At 38.2% G+C, this 13,123-nt stretch overlaps 1 protein-coding gene across 1 annotated transcript; it reads right to left on the bottom strand.

The window, feature by feature from the left end:
- Positions 1 to 8,384: 8,384 nt before the first annotated feature.
- Positions 8,385 to 11,861, bottom strand: chst2b (carbohydrate (N-acetylglucosamine-6-O) sulfotransferase 2b). Its single transcript, XM_041968330.1, has one exon. The coding sequence runs from the start codon at positions 10,850 to 10,852 to the stop codon at positions 9,455 to 9,457; it is 1,398 nt and encodes a 465-aa protein (XP_041824264.1). The 5' UTR covers positions 10,853 to 11,861; the 3' UTR covers positions 8,385 to 9,454.
- Between the last annotated feature and the right edge of the window lie 1,262 nt (positions 11,862 to 13,123).

Raw genomic sequence — 13,123 nt, 5'->3', positions numbered from 1 at the left:
CATCATTTTACTGTATGGACTCTTCTGCAAAGCCGTCTGATGCAGGCTGTTGGATGAACACATACAGTATAATCAGACTATTTATTTAATGCATGAATGTGCTCATTTTAGTATTTACAGTTCAGTTAAAAAAGACATTTAAACCATTTTCATGGACAGATAGCAGGTTCCTGCACAGCCTGTCAAAGACTGCAAATGTTTCTGATGTAGAAACACAATAAGATTTACAGGATTACTGGGTTTACTGGATAAGATACTAAATATTTTTATGAGGTTGCTTTTTAAATCATCGTTGCTGGGTTTTTTTTTTCTGTTGCTCTGCATCTGTTGTATTTTGCTTTTCTTTTAGTCACTTTAAATGTCCTGTTCATAATTTTTCTGTCTTTGTGATTATTTTGAATTTATTTGTATTTTTTTTTCTCCACAGTGTTTTTGGTTTACATTCTTTATGGTTATTTTGCATTTGTTTGCAATCCAATTTCAGATCTTATCTCTGATAGATTTAGCTTGTGAATTTAGATCTCATTGGCTTCTATCACTTTCAGGTTGTTTTACATATCTTTGTGGTCCATAATAGCATGTTTGCTTTTACTGTGCAGAGTTTCAGTATCTGTCTGCATCTCTTTTTTATCTTTACCAGTTTTTCTGTTAATTTTTCATCTCCCTTTAATCCACTTGCATCTCTTTCTGTTCAACCTGTATTTATTTTGATCTGAGTCTGTATTGTTTTACACTGATTTACATGTGTTTTCTACCCTTTTGTGTCAGAACAGTTTCCATCTCTTTCTAAACATTTTTTGCATCCTTGCCTTTATTTAACATCCATTTCTGGTCTTGTGTGTTTATGCCTCTTTTATTTTTTTTTTTTGCCTGTATATTCAGCAATATGAAACAAGTATGTGCCTCCACATTGTTCCTTTTAGTACTTACATGTCTCCATGTCCCTGCTACAGAAATGCCTCCTTACAAGATGATATTGTTGCCACTAACATTTTTCACACAGGGGTGTGAAATAGATACACTAGACTGCCAATTTTTGAAGAAATGCCACACTTGTGTTGCATTTCCAGCTAACACATTTACTGTAGACTTATTACAATTTAGATTTACTTATTCTTTTTTATTATTATTATTTGTGAAAAAATAATAATAATCAAGTTCTGTTTGAAGTCATCTCCAGGGTTGCAGATAGCAGAAAAGGACAGTTTGGATAAATTCACTGAGACATAACTGATCTAATTATGACGTATGCCCTTCCTGTTGCCTACCTTTCACATAACATTGTTTATTATTGCTCCACAGCCTCTTTTACTTCTCCCAGAACAAGTTGTTTCAGTTACTGCTAAAGAACCTTTGTTTTCAAAACGGTCACACATTTAACACTCTGTTAAATTGACATATTGAACATTTGTTTAAATTGGATTAAAAAAAAAAAAGTGAAAACTTCTATTCTTGTTAAAATAACTTCACATGTTGTCACCCTGAGTCTCCTCTGTGTCTGCTAAGATTGTTGAAGAGTTAAATATGTAGAAGCAGGAGCACTGCCAACATTCACCATGTTTCCTTTTGTTTCAACACGTTGAAATATGTGTAACCATAGTAACCACACGAATTGTATCCATACCCTGTGGCTGTAGTTAAAAGCCTACACAGTGGGTTAATTTGCAAGTTTTTAAGAGGATGTGTATGTATAGCTTGTGTGTATAGTTTGTTGTGTGTATAGTTTTCATGTTATTTAATTTTCCTGTTAAAGAAAAACAAAACAAAAAAAAGTTGAGAGGATGAGTGAAGTTGTAAATTGTATGAGAGGCTCAGTCCTGAGCAGTGTTTCCTATTGATCGTGGGAAACACACACGCTATAAAAGATGCTTTGAAGTGGACCGCAGAAGCCATGCTGCCAGGTAGTTTAACTCATATTTGGCTTGCAGTTGTCCCATCCTAAAGCCATACTGCTGTTTTCCCTAAAATTTCCCTGTCTGCATGGCTCATTAAAACAAACATTTTACTCCTAAGCACTCATTTTGACTGACTTCAAAGCCTGTTTCATGTTTGTTGCTGAAGTGGTCTGCACGCTGTAATGTTGGAGGCTGGCAACAGGTGTTATTTTTGAATGTGGTATCCTGAAGGCCACCCATGTGTACGAAATGTGATGTTGATGTAGTACAGGGGTGTATTGTGGCTTACCCGCATTTACCAGCATTTAAAAGTTAGAGGGTAGTGGCAAGGCAAGTTTGTTTTATAGCACATTAAAAATAAAAACAGAAAGACAACAACCTAAAACAAAATAGATCTAATGCAAGAAATCAGGTTCCAGTGTGATGAATTAACAGTAGTTTTGATTAAAGCCAGCAAACAGAAAAGTTTTTTTACCCTGATATAAAACGATATAAGAATTTCAGCAGACCTGCAGTTTTCTGGAAGTTTGTTCCACATGTAAGGAGCATAAAAGGTGAACGCTGCTTCTCCATGTTTAGTTCTGACTCTGGAAACAGAAAGTAAACCTGACCCTGATGACCTGAAGGATCGGGTTGATTCACAATGAACCGGAAGATCCTGAATGTATATCAGTCCTAAACCATGCAGGTCTTTGTAAACTAACAGTCAGTTGAAGTCAGTTCTTTGACAGACAGGAAGCCAGTGTAAAGATCTGAGGACTGGAGTTATATGATCCACTTCCTTGGTCTTAGTGAGGACTCAAGCAGCAACGTTCTGGACAAACTGCAGCAGTTTGATGGACTTTTTAGGGAGACCTGTGAGGACAGAATTACAGTAGTCCAGTCTAATAAAGATAAATGCATGGACCAGTTTTTCTAAATCCTGCTGAGGCATCAGTCCTTTAATTTTTGATATGTTCTTTAAGTGATAATAGATTGACTTCACAACTGTCTTAATTTAACTGCTAAAATTCAGGTCTGAGTCTATAGGTGCGTTTCCATTACCCCTAGAATGGCGCAAAAGCTAAATATGGCAACAAAAAAAAAAAACGGTAATGGAAACCTACATTTCGAAAAAACTCTCAAATATCACAAAAAAGTTTTTACTCTATGAGGTGGTTTTGCAGACGTGTCGATATAGAAGTATATAGCAAAAGTGTAATGGAAACACTTTTTTTACACTTCACCGGATGTGACGTAGCGGGTCATGTGACCAGTTCATTTCAAATAGAGATGGCGCAGTCTGAGTAGACGGAAGATGGAAATCTTTTTACAAAGACTTAAAGAAAAAAATATAATCGTCATCTTTGATAGCAAACAACAGCGAAATGCAAGGGTTTTACAGAGATTTAGAAATCTCTATCCCCCTCAAATTGGAGTCTTGCGGGATGAGATTTTACAAGAATAATGGCTAATGTGCTAAACGCCATTCAATGGAAACACCTGCAAATCGCAATTGCATTTTATCGAAATGTTATAAATATTGCTTTTATATTTCGAAATACTGTAATGGAAACGCAGCCTATGACTACTCCCAGATTTCTGGCTTGGTTGTTAGTTTTGAACTTGAGCTGTTTGAAGCTGAGTGCTGACTGAGGACTGAAATGTTTCCGCTTTCTGTGCTTAAGTAGATGTGATTAAAGACCTTAACTAGAGCAGTCTCAGTGTTGTGGTGTGGCCGAAAACCTGACTGGTAGACATCAAAACAGTTATTTAGTGTCAGGAAGTTGTGTAGTTGTTGAAAGACAGCTTTTTCTATAATCCTACTAAGAAAGGGGAGGTTTGATATCAGTTTGTAACTGCTCATAAGGGATAAGTCTAGGTTTTTCTTTTTCAGTAGTGGCTTGATGACAGCTGTTTTTAGGGTCTGAGGGAAGACACCTGACAGCAGAGACATGTTTACAATCTGTAAGATGTCTAAGGCCATGCATCCTGAAACATTCTTCAAAACCCTGGTTGGCAGGGTATCAAGACAGCAAGTGGTGGATTTCAGATGGTCAATGATCTCATCCAGGTTTGACATCTCATCCACAACACAGTTCTTTGGTCCCATTGTCCTACAGGTTATCAGCATAAATGTTAGCCACATACTAGAATGAAGCAAAGTTTTTATATCTGCTTCCTTGCTTTCCTAAAGATTTTACTTTACATAAGTCAAACAACTTACCTCACAATGTGTCATCTACCTTGTGATGATATATAGCTCAGCTTGTTAGTTAATGAAAGTGCTTGTATTTATTTTATTATTATTTCTAACAAAGCTTTTGTTTTTTTTTTTTTTTAATAGTCTCATTGTCTAGCCTCCTGTTTTAGTTTCTTCTTCCTTCCTGCTCTGGAAATGTTGCACAGCTCTGTAGCAAGTTGTCATTGTTTTGAAATGTACAGTAAAGGGTCGAATAAGAATTTAAAACAGGTTCAGTTTGGCAGGCAGGACGACACCTGACTGGTTGCGGTAAATAAAAAAGAAAAGTAACATCAGGTAGTGATGTGGGACTGTTGCTGACTGTTTTTCTTCTGATCAAATTGGAGTGGCAACAACATTTCAGAAACTCAGGAAAGAAAGCTTTCAACAGTTAGACTAATTGTTTCTCCATTTCCCGTCTATTCTAGGCTGTTAGATACTTCATAGTGAACAACATATTTTGTTATGCCTTTGTTAGACAGCGCATTTTTTAAATAATAATAATAATAATAATAAAGTGGTAAATAAAATATTTTAAATTGTTATAATATAATTGTTATTATATTATATTATATTATATTATATTATATTATATTATATTATATTATATTATATTATATCATATTATATTATATTATATTATATTATATTATATTATATTATATTATATTATATTAGTTGACTACACAGCACTGTCCAACCAATTTTCATTCAGTTTTACTGTGTTTTATGAACAGGAATATACTTTCTAACAGAGAAACAATCAGCACACCAAGAAAAAAAATAGCAGCCATACATCTGTGTCTGTGCATCGTTACATAGACATCATTTATAAAACTATTTTATATATCTTATTTTCTATTTTGAGTTTTTTTTTCTACTGGTATACTGTATATAGTGGCATGAAATTTTGTGCTTTCAGATATGTCAAAATTGTACTAAAAATGATAATTGAGTGAATGTTCTCCACCAGTGATAAAAGGTCAGGAAAAGGAAGCATGTGGGATGTGTTGGGAGAGAGTGATGCTTGCTGCGAAGGTGGCTGAAACAGCAGTTTAGCTTCTACCCCCCACAGAACTACTCAGCATCTTTTCACACACACACACACACATGCATAATATGACACTTATTTGGATCAGCAAGCACCTCCAGCAGTCATAATTACAAACCTATCCAGTATTATTCCAGCATGGAGCAGGAGGACACTGCTTGAAGACAGCTCACCCTGCACCTCACAAGAAAGTCATTATAACTCCCTGTGCAACCTCCTCATGTCCCATCCTCTTTTTTCTTGCTATTCCTTCTCTAAATCATTTATAAATAAATATTATTAGCAGACAGAGTAGTCTCTGTAATTCCAAGCTCTACTGCATATTATTAACAAAAGAACCAAATTAGACGGTTTCCTTCTTTTTTTTTATGCTTACGCCAGGGGATTGTACATTTGTGTGCCATCTCGAAGCTCTACATTATGAAGTACAAAGGTTGCTTTTGTCCAGAGAGGATGACACTGGTGAAGCATGGTTTTGTGTAGTTACAATGAATTATAAGTGGGATCTTGGAGAAACGTTATTAATTAGAACTGTCAGAACTCTTACAGCTGAAAACCAACATGTCATTATAAAGGATTATCATCAGCCTACTGTATGAAATCTGGCCTAATTAGAGATATTTGAGGGTGTATAATATGGTGTAATTTTTTATAATCAAGCAGCCCAGAGTCTGTTGATTTGATTCTTTGACCATTAACCATTAACATATGGTTTCTTTTTACTCCTACTCTAATTCTTCAACACATCTATAAACCAGGGGCTCTGGTTCCAATCAAGTGCTTGACTGACCTGATTTCCTGAAAGAAGAAAATGGCCCATTTTTTTTACCATTATGAGTAAATTATTTTTAGCTTCATCTAACCTTCTACCACTCAGTTCTTTTGCAGTCGCCCCTCCTCAAAAACTCTTTCCTTATTACTTAAGATAACTACACAGCAGACAGGACCAGATGATTCCAACTTCAGTTTGGTGAAAAAAGAGCTTGCATCAACAAAGGCGACTCCACATCAGAGTACTGGGAGGACCTGCTGGAGGGAGACTTCTGCCTTGGCATTGGTCCAGCTGAAGTCATAGAGGCTTGAATTTTCCTGGGAACTCTTCTATCCCTGTGTGATCATCCCCCACTGCCGATGATGCTAAGGCCCCACCTCCCACAGAGAATGGGGTCACTGGTCAGGGCATCTGAAAGCAATCGAGCGGGAGCTAGAGTTGCTGTGGATCCCAAAAGGTCACACAGCCCCCATGTGCTGACACGCATGCTAAGAAGCACTCATACTAGGAGGAAAAAATAAATTACTGAGGCTAGTGCTCTTCCTGCTGCTCTGCTGATGATACTCTTGGCTCGCTTTGCTCCAGTTTCCTGTATTTTCATAGCTGAAATTGAGATGTTAAGAGTACTTTTTATCTAACGGCCAAATTAAAATGCAGCATGACCAGTAAAAATCCAAAATGTTAAGTCACACATTAATAACATGCAGAGCAGCTTTATGCTACTTGATTACATAATGTGTCGGTTTCATGCTTTAAAGGGGCTTGCTCATCAACATACACAATGGTTGAATGCTACAGTATTTCCCTTAATCAGCTGAAATGGTATTTTTGTGCCAGCTTTGCTTCACTTCTCCCCAGCCTCTTATTAAACTTTTATTGCTCTGTTTTTTCTGCTATAGTCCTTTTAACTGATTCAAATGTATTCCACTGAATTTATTACCCCCCTTCTCCCTTTACGTCTTGCTTATCATTCTGTGGTGCACCAGACTGCTTCCAAATGCTAAAATATATTTCCAGCATTTGGAAAAGAGACTATTAGCATGTAAGTTTTCCTTTGACTTCTTTAATTATAGATTGCACTTTGCTGCTTTCTGAATGCATCATTTAAAAATCTCAGGGCCCCTTTTTCTCTTGAGTGAGGCAGGGTGCTGTGTACCACACAACACAATCTGTAAAGGTTAGTATTTGTGAATATGCAGACTTTTTTTTTTGCCTTAACAAAGCCACTGTCCTTGAAATGAGAGTTTTTTTCATGCATGGGTGCATTAATGGAAAGAGGCTGTTTTAGTTCTCTGCTGCAGCAAATATATATGTATTCTGCCTCGTTTGCAGTGATGTCATGAATACAGTTTTGTTCTGAGCAAAGAGACAAACAGATTGCAGAAGGCTTTCATCTTAAGTCTTGAGTGAAGATCCTTAAAAGGGACTGTTTGACCCAAAAAGTTGCATTTCTACTAATTCATATGTGATTTTTCGGCTTCTGCAATTCATGGCATTTTATTGTCCTGCCGAGCATCATGATTTTCTTTCCATTTACTGCACAACAAAAGTTTGTACAGCTTCTCGGTTTAACCCCGTTATTGAGAAAAGGCATTCAAATGCAAATTTGAAACTTAGGCACCAGTAATCAAATGCAGTTTGCAGGTCTAAGATTAAATCTGGAAAACCTCAGAAAATCACAACTCAAATTACCTCAACTGTATCTTTTTAAAGTGTGACAGACATTTTTAGTTTAGTACTTCCCATTTGAAGTTTGGGAAGCTGAATTTGTTTGAAGTTGTGTTGTCACAAAGCTGTACCCTGTAGAGTTTTTAATCATAAATAATGCTCACATAGTGGTTATTTAGTTTTCTTCTCGTGGGCAGACATCTACACTGATCTACAGGTAGTAATCATTTGTAAGACAAGTGACTGTCAGTAAGCAAACCAGGCAAGCATACAGTACTTTTAGGTGTTTTTTTTTTTTTGTTTTTTTTTCTTTGTAGGGTTTTCTGCTTGTGCATTTACAAATTCCACACACAGTGAAGTTTTTCTTTCCCACAGAAAACACTGTAAATGACTCATTTGCAGCTTTTCCCTCTTTACATCAGTAGACATATTTGCATAAAGCCTGCCTGGTGGCTACTTTTAGTTCGCATCAAACAAAGGACGAGCAGCTGCCCTGCTTGTAGCCATTTTTGATTAACAGCTGACCGAGCAGGAGCACACTTTGCTTTTTTTTTGAGGAGGAGGAGAAGGGGGGGGGTCTTTTTAGGAATAGAGGGCCCTGAAACAAAGTGTTTCACTCAAAAGTTGGCTAGACAGGCTGCTGACGTATATTCCATGAGAAAACTAATGCCCCTCCCCAAAACTAAATAAAGGCTCTCTTTCTTTAAACTTAGGTTACATCCTCTCAATTCAGAGTAATGTTGAATGTAAATAAAAATTATGTTTACTAGACAAACACCAAAGCAAGCCTTTATGTTATGTTGCAAGTGAAAACAAATGTCTGAAAGCACAGTGGTTCTCACATAGTGAGGTAGGGCTCAGAGGTGCACATGTGGCAAATGTTTGTGAAACAGCTCAAAAAGTATGAATGAAGGCCCTTTGTTTTGGTACACATTCTGGATATAAAAAATAAAACAGATTTGTTTAAATCCAGGAGTTTTCTGTTATTTGAACAGTCACATTAATCTCGCCTCATGCATTTTGAGAACCACTGTCCTGATTCAGATTTTTTTTTTAAAAAACACATGTGGCTCATAAATGATGCATAAACTGTCTTTGTTCACTGTGAACTTTACTCAATGCAATATTCTCAGATGTGTTTTTTAATAAGAGCAAGCAATTGTAAACATTTTAAATGGTAGGACAGACTGCTCACACCGACACTGAGATAGGGACTTTCCAGCCCCAGAGTTATGACAATGTCCACAGTGCATGATATCATCCCACAAGGACTTAGTGACAAAAATAAAACAGAAAGGAAAATAAACATCTTTTTTTTTCTTAAATCTAGAAACAGCACTACTGCTGTTCTGAAGACACCTCTACCTATGGCACATCAACAAACCAATTCCTTGATTGTCTCTGACTTCAACCAGATCTTAAAAATAAAGATTTTTGATGAGTTTCTTTTTTTTTATCCACTATTTTCACCTTTACAGACAGTATGGAGACTAAAAGAGTAACATATTCTTTTTTTAACATTCAAAAATAATCCCAAAACATCCACTTTAAGTGTCATCATAAGATACATGAATTATACAGTTGCTTTTTTTTCAAAGTTGCAGCGTCACTATTCAAGTCATTGTTCACAGGCCTTGCATTGTCAAACATCCATTGTTTTGTTATAAAAGAAGTGGCCCCTTCAAATACTACTGCAGCTTGACTGAGGAAAATGGGATACATTCCAAAATGTGGCCATTAGAGCTCCTTGAACACTGGAAGTAAAGCTTTAATTCCACGATAAGAAGAAACGGCACTGGATGCAAAATTAACGTTAAATTAAAAGGTCTTTGGTGGTGAGGATGCTTTCACAATTTGGAGCGTGTCAGTAATGACTTGCTCAGGTCCTTGGCCTCCCCAGCTGTTCTCACCCTTTCGTACCCAAGAACAGACATGGAATGGTGGCAGTAGTCTTCCACTTGTTTGATCTGTTGAATGCTCAGCACTGTTCTCCATGCACTAGCAGCTTGTGTGGCATTCCTGGAGGAGACTATAAATGGCTTAGAGGAGGAGCTAGGGCCACTGGTCATATTCAGTGCAAACGACTCAATATCTTGGTTGGTGGTGAGGTTGGCAAAACGGTAGACGTTTCTCAGGGTCTTAACTGGGTTTTCAACCAGATCCTCGTACCGCACCACCATGTACTTGCCCTTAAGCCAGCTTGGTGGGTTTAAGGCAGTCCTCAAAGTCCTGGAGGTGCGGTCACAAATAACTTCCATGGCTCCGATGGAGTGATAATCAGAGCCATCCTTCTTGTTGGCTTTATGACCAGGATCCACAAAGGGTATCCGGCGAAGTTTAGGGTCCCTGCTGCGGACCACCTGTAAATTCTCCCTTATCAGGCCGTGTCTGGATTTGATCCTGGAGTTGGCAACTGCCCGAGGGTCTCTGACCAAATGTATCACTTTTAAATCCAAGGATGGATCCTCCATGAGAGGGGCCAGGACGTTTACATCCAAAATACGGACTCCTTTAATGACTATGGTGCTATATTTTAGGCACTCGTCCTCCAACAGTCTAAGGCTTTGAGGGGGACACTTTTTACACACCCTATCATCCACCATCCCCACTATCTCTTTCCTGTAGGCTGAGCAGAGGGGATAAGAGCACACCACTTTATTCAGGGTGGCCCCAAATAGTCCTAAAGAGGTAAAATTCTTGCCTCCAGGGCTGTTGTAAAGTTGGAAAACAGATAGATCACAGCGGTACAGGGAGCTTAGCATGTCTCTGGCTGCCCCTTGTAATGACACGGCATCACCAGGGTAGAGTTTCTGCCAGATGTGCCACATTGGCTCATATAAGAAGAACACTTCAGGATTTTGGTTAAAAAGCTCCCCAAAAAAGGAAGAGCCTGACCTCCAGGTGGTCAGAACGTAGATAAGCTGTCTCTTTTTAGCCAGAGAGGGCCTGTAAAGGAAGCGAATGTCTGATCTGCTCTGATAAGTGGTGCTCCTCATCTGATGGTTACACTGCTGTGGCTCTTTAGTCCATTTATAATTAGCCAAGTTAAGCATGGTGAGGACCAGTAGCAAGAAATAGGCCATAAATAACACAATCCTCTTCCTGCGGAGTACTTTCATCACGATCCCAGGCTGTGCTATTATCTTGGTATGATTCCTGTAGGTTTTAAGCTTCCTCCCGAAGCCAGCATCCTTCTCCCAAGGCGCTGTCAACTTCAGTGGTTGATGATATTGTTTGCCTCTCATCAATGCCTTCGGAGAGTGGCTCTCACCACTGGACAAAGCTCTTTACATCTACAATGCACCAACGCGCTCTGCTGTGTGTGTGCGTGTATGTGTGTGTGTGCGGGCTGTGCTGGGAATTTATACCCAGTTCAGCACCAGCTGATTAGGTAATATATTCACCACCAAAGCAACAGCAGGATATACAGTTTCCACTGCACTGCGCAATGTTCTTCATATAAGCGGCGGATGATAAGAACCTTTAGGCTGTCCATACCAAGGGTTGCAGAGATTCAGTGGGTGGCCCGCGTTCAAAACAAAAAGGAAGGAGTCTTCTTCATTGTAACAGACGCCCTGTTTGTCCATGTTCAACGGAGGCATCCCTGCGCAGTCACCATCAGCGGCATCCTTGTATATGTATATTAAAAAGACGCAGCCTGGAGAGATTCATCAGTGCACCCGATTAATGAATTCTGGAATAAATCTTTCTGTAATATCGAAGCGGCAAATTCTCTGTGTTACAGCTTTAAGACGTGTCTCTATGCAGCTCCTCGATTCGTCCAACTCGCTAACTGAACCGTTTTTATCAAGAATGCAAGAAGAAAGATCCGCCTTCCAAGAAAGCGTATTGGTGCGCGGCTTGCCGTCGCGCGTAACCGAGCTGTGTCATTGGAGCCTCAGCCCGTCCGTCTCGTTCAACAGCGGCTCCCACAAAACACAGAAATGGCAGGCGGTGGGTGCTGTTGTTATGTTTCTGAGGGGTCCACCTCACTGTTTGAAATCTTGTAACCGTGCTCCACCCCGATATTTCCGACATTCTAGTCCTAGCGAAAGCGCTCTGCTCGGTTCTGTTGGTTCGGTTTTTAAAGGCATGTTTCTCATTTTTCTCTTCTGCATTATCGATGCTCGTTTAAACCCATTTATTTTAAGTTTTTATCCTGAAAGTCATCGCTTTACTGTCCTATCATACACACCGTCAACCAATTCATGACTGCAGTGACTAACTCAAGAGGATACCTCAGATCTAAGAAAACATAGTGCAACAAAAGGTTTTTTTTTTTTTTGTTGTTGTTGTTGTTTTTAATGAACAAGCAGGATAACATATCTCATGTAGTTATACCAAGTATGTGGGTTCTTTTTGATAAAGTACCTATGTAAGATTTTATAGTAGGGGTGAAGAACACAGTGATTTGTCATTGGATTTATAGAAACTGTGATGGACACTCCTCACTGGAAGAGTCAGCTGAAATGTGACGTTTGACAGCTGTTTCCCTGGAGCTGCCAAATGTCCTGGGGAGCTGCAAGTCTGTGTGTTTGAGCAGAGGAAACCACATGTTCTGCAGATTGAAAATCATCTTGCCTAAGAGGCTTGCCTGTTTGGGATTATAGCCTGACACAAGTCAAGGGAAATAAAAAGATCTGAATGAAAAGGTCCTCATATATATATATATATATATATATATATATATATATATATATATATATATATATATATATATATATATATATGCAGCTTATTTGACATAATTCTGAGAAAAGCTCAGGATTACTGAAATAAATACTTTTACTAGTAGCTCTGTGTAGTGTGTGCTGCTTGTCTGTGTGTCCACCAGATGCTCGTTTTGTAGTGTTCTTTCAATGTGGATGCTTCTATTAAACCTTTGTGCGGACCGCCCTCTGCTGGAGGAATAATTTAAACTCCTCCAATTTCCACAGAAACAAAACCTTTGTTAGCGCCTCTAAGACACGTTACTTACATAAAGTACCACAGAGGTTCTCAATCTATGTATAGGCTCACAATGGTCTATAATGCCAGATAAACAGAAAGCTGAAAGGCCACAAAGGGCTGTAAAAGTCAATAAGGTTATGAAATCAACTCTAAAACATTCTAAGAGGTTAAATGAGTTATGTGCCTGATTTTATTAAAAGTCTGGTAGCTGGCTTCTGTACAATTAGGAGACAATGAATGGATTTTGGTTGAAACAGCTATAGGCAATATTGGATGGGTAAGGAGATAAAAGAAAACAGAACAGCCTCTGTGTAATCAAAAAGATAGAGTAGGTTTAAAAAGTGTATATATATATATACACACACAGATAGACAGACAGACAGATAGATAGATAGATAGATAGATAGATAGATAGATAGATAGATAGATAGATAGATAGATAGATAGATAGATAGATAGATAGATAGATAGATATGCTTGTAAAAATAGAGCTTCATAGGTTTTGCAATGTACTCATCTTATGTCATACTAAACACTAAGGTTATTTGTAACAGGTAGTAATGCAT

This window comes from Melanotaenia boesemani, chromosome 18 (genome assembly GCF_017639745.1).
Source record: "Melanotaenia boesemani isolate fMelBoe1 chromosome 18, fMelBoe1.pri, whole genome shotgun sequence".
In the NCBI taxonomy this organism is placed as follows: Eukaryota; Metazoa; Chordata; class Actinopteri; order Atheriniformes; family Melanotaeniidae; genus Melanotaenia; species Melanotaenia boesemani.
Note: the sequence above shows the minus strand (reverse complement) of the source record. Positions and strands in the feature narration are given on the sequence as shown.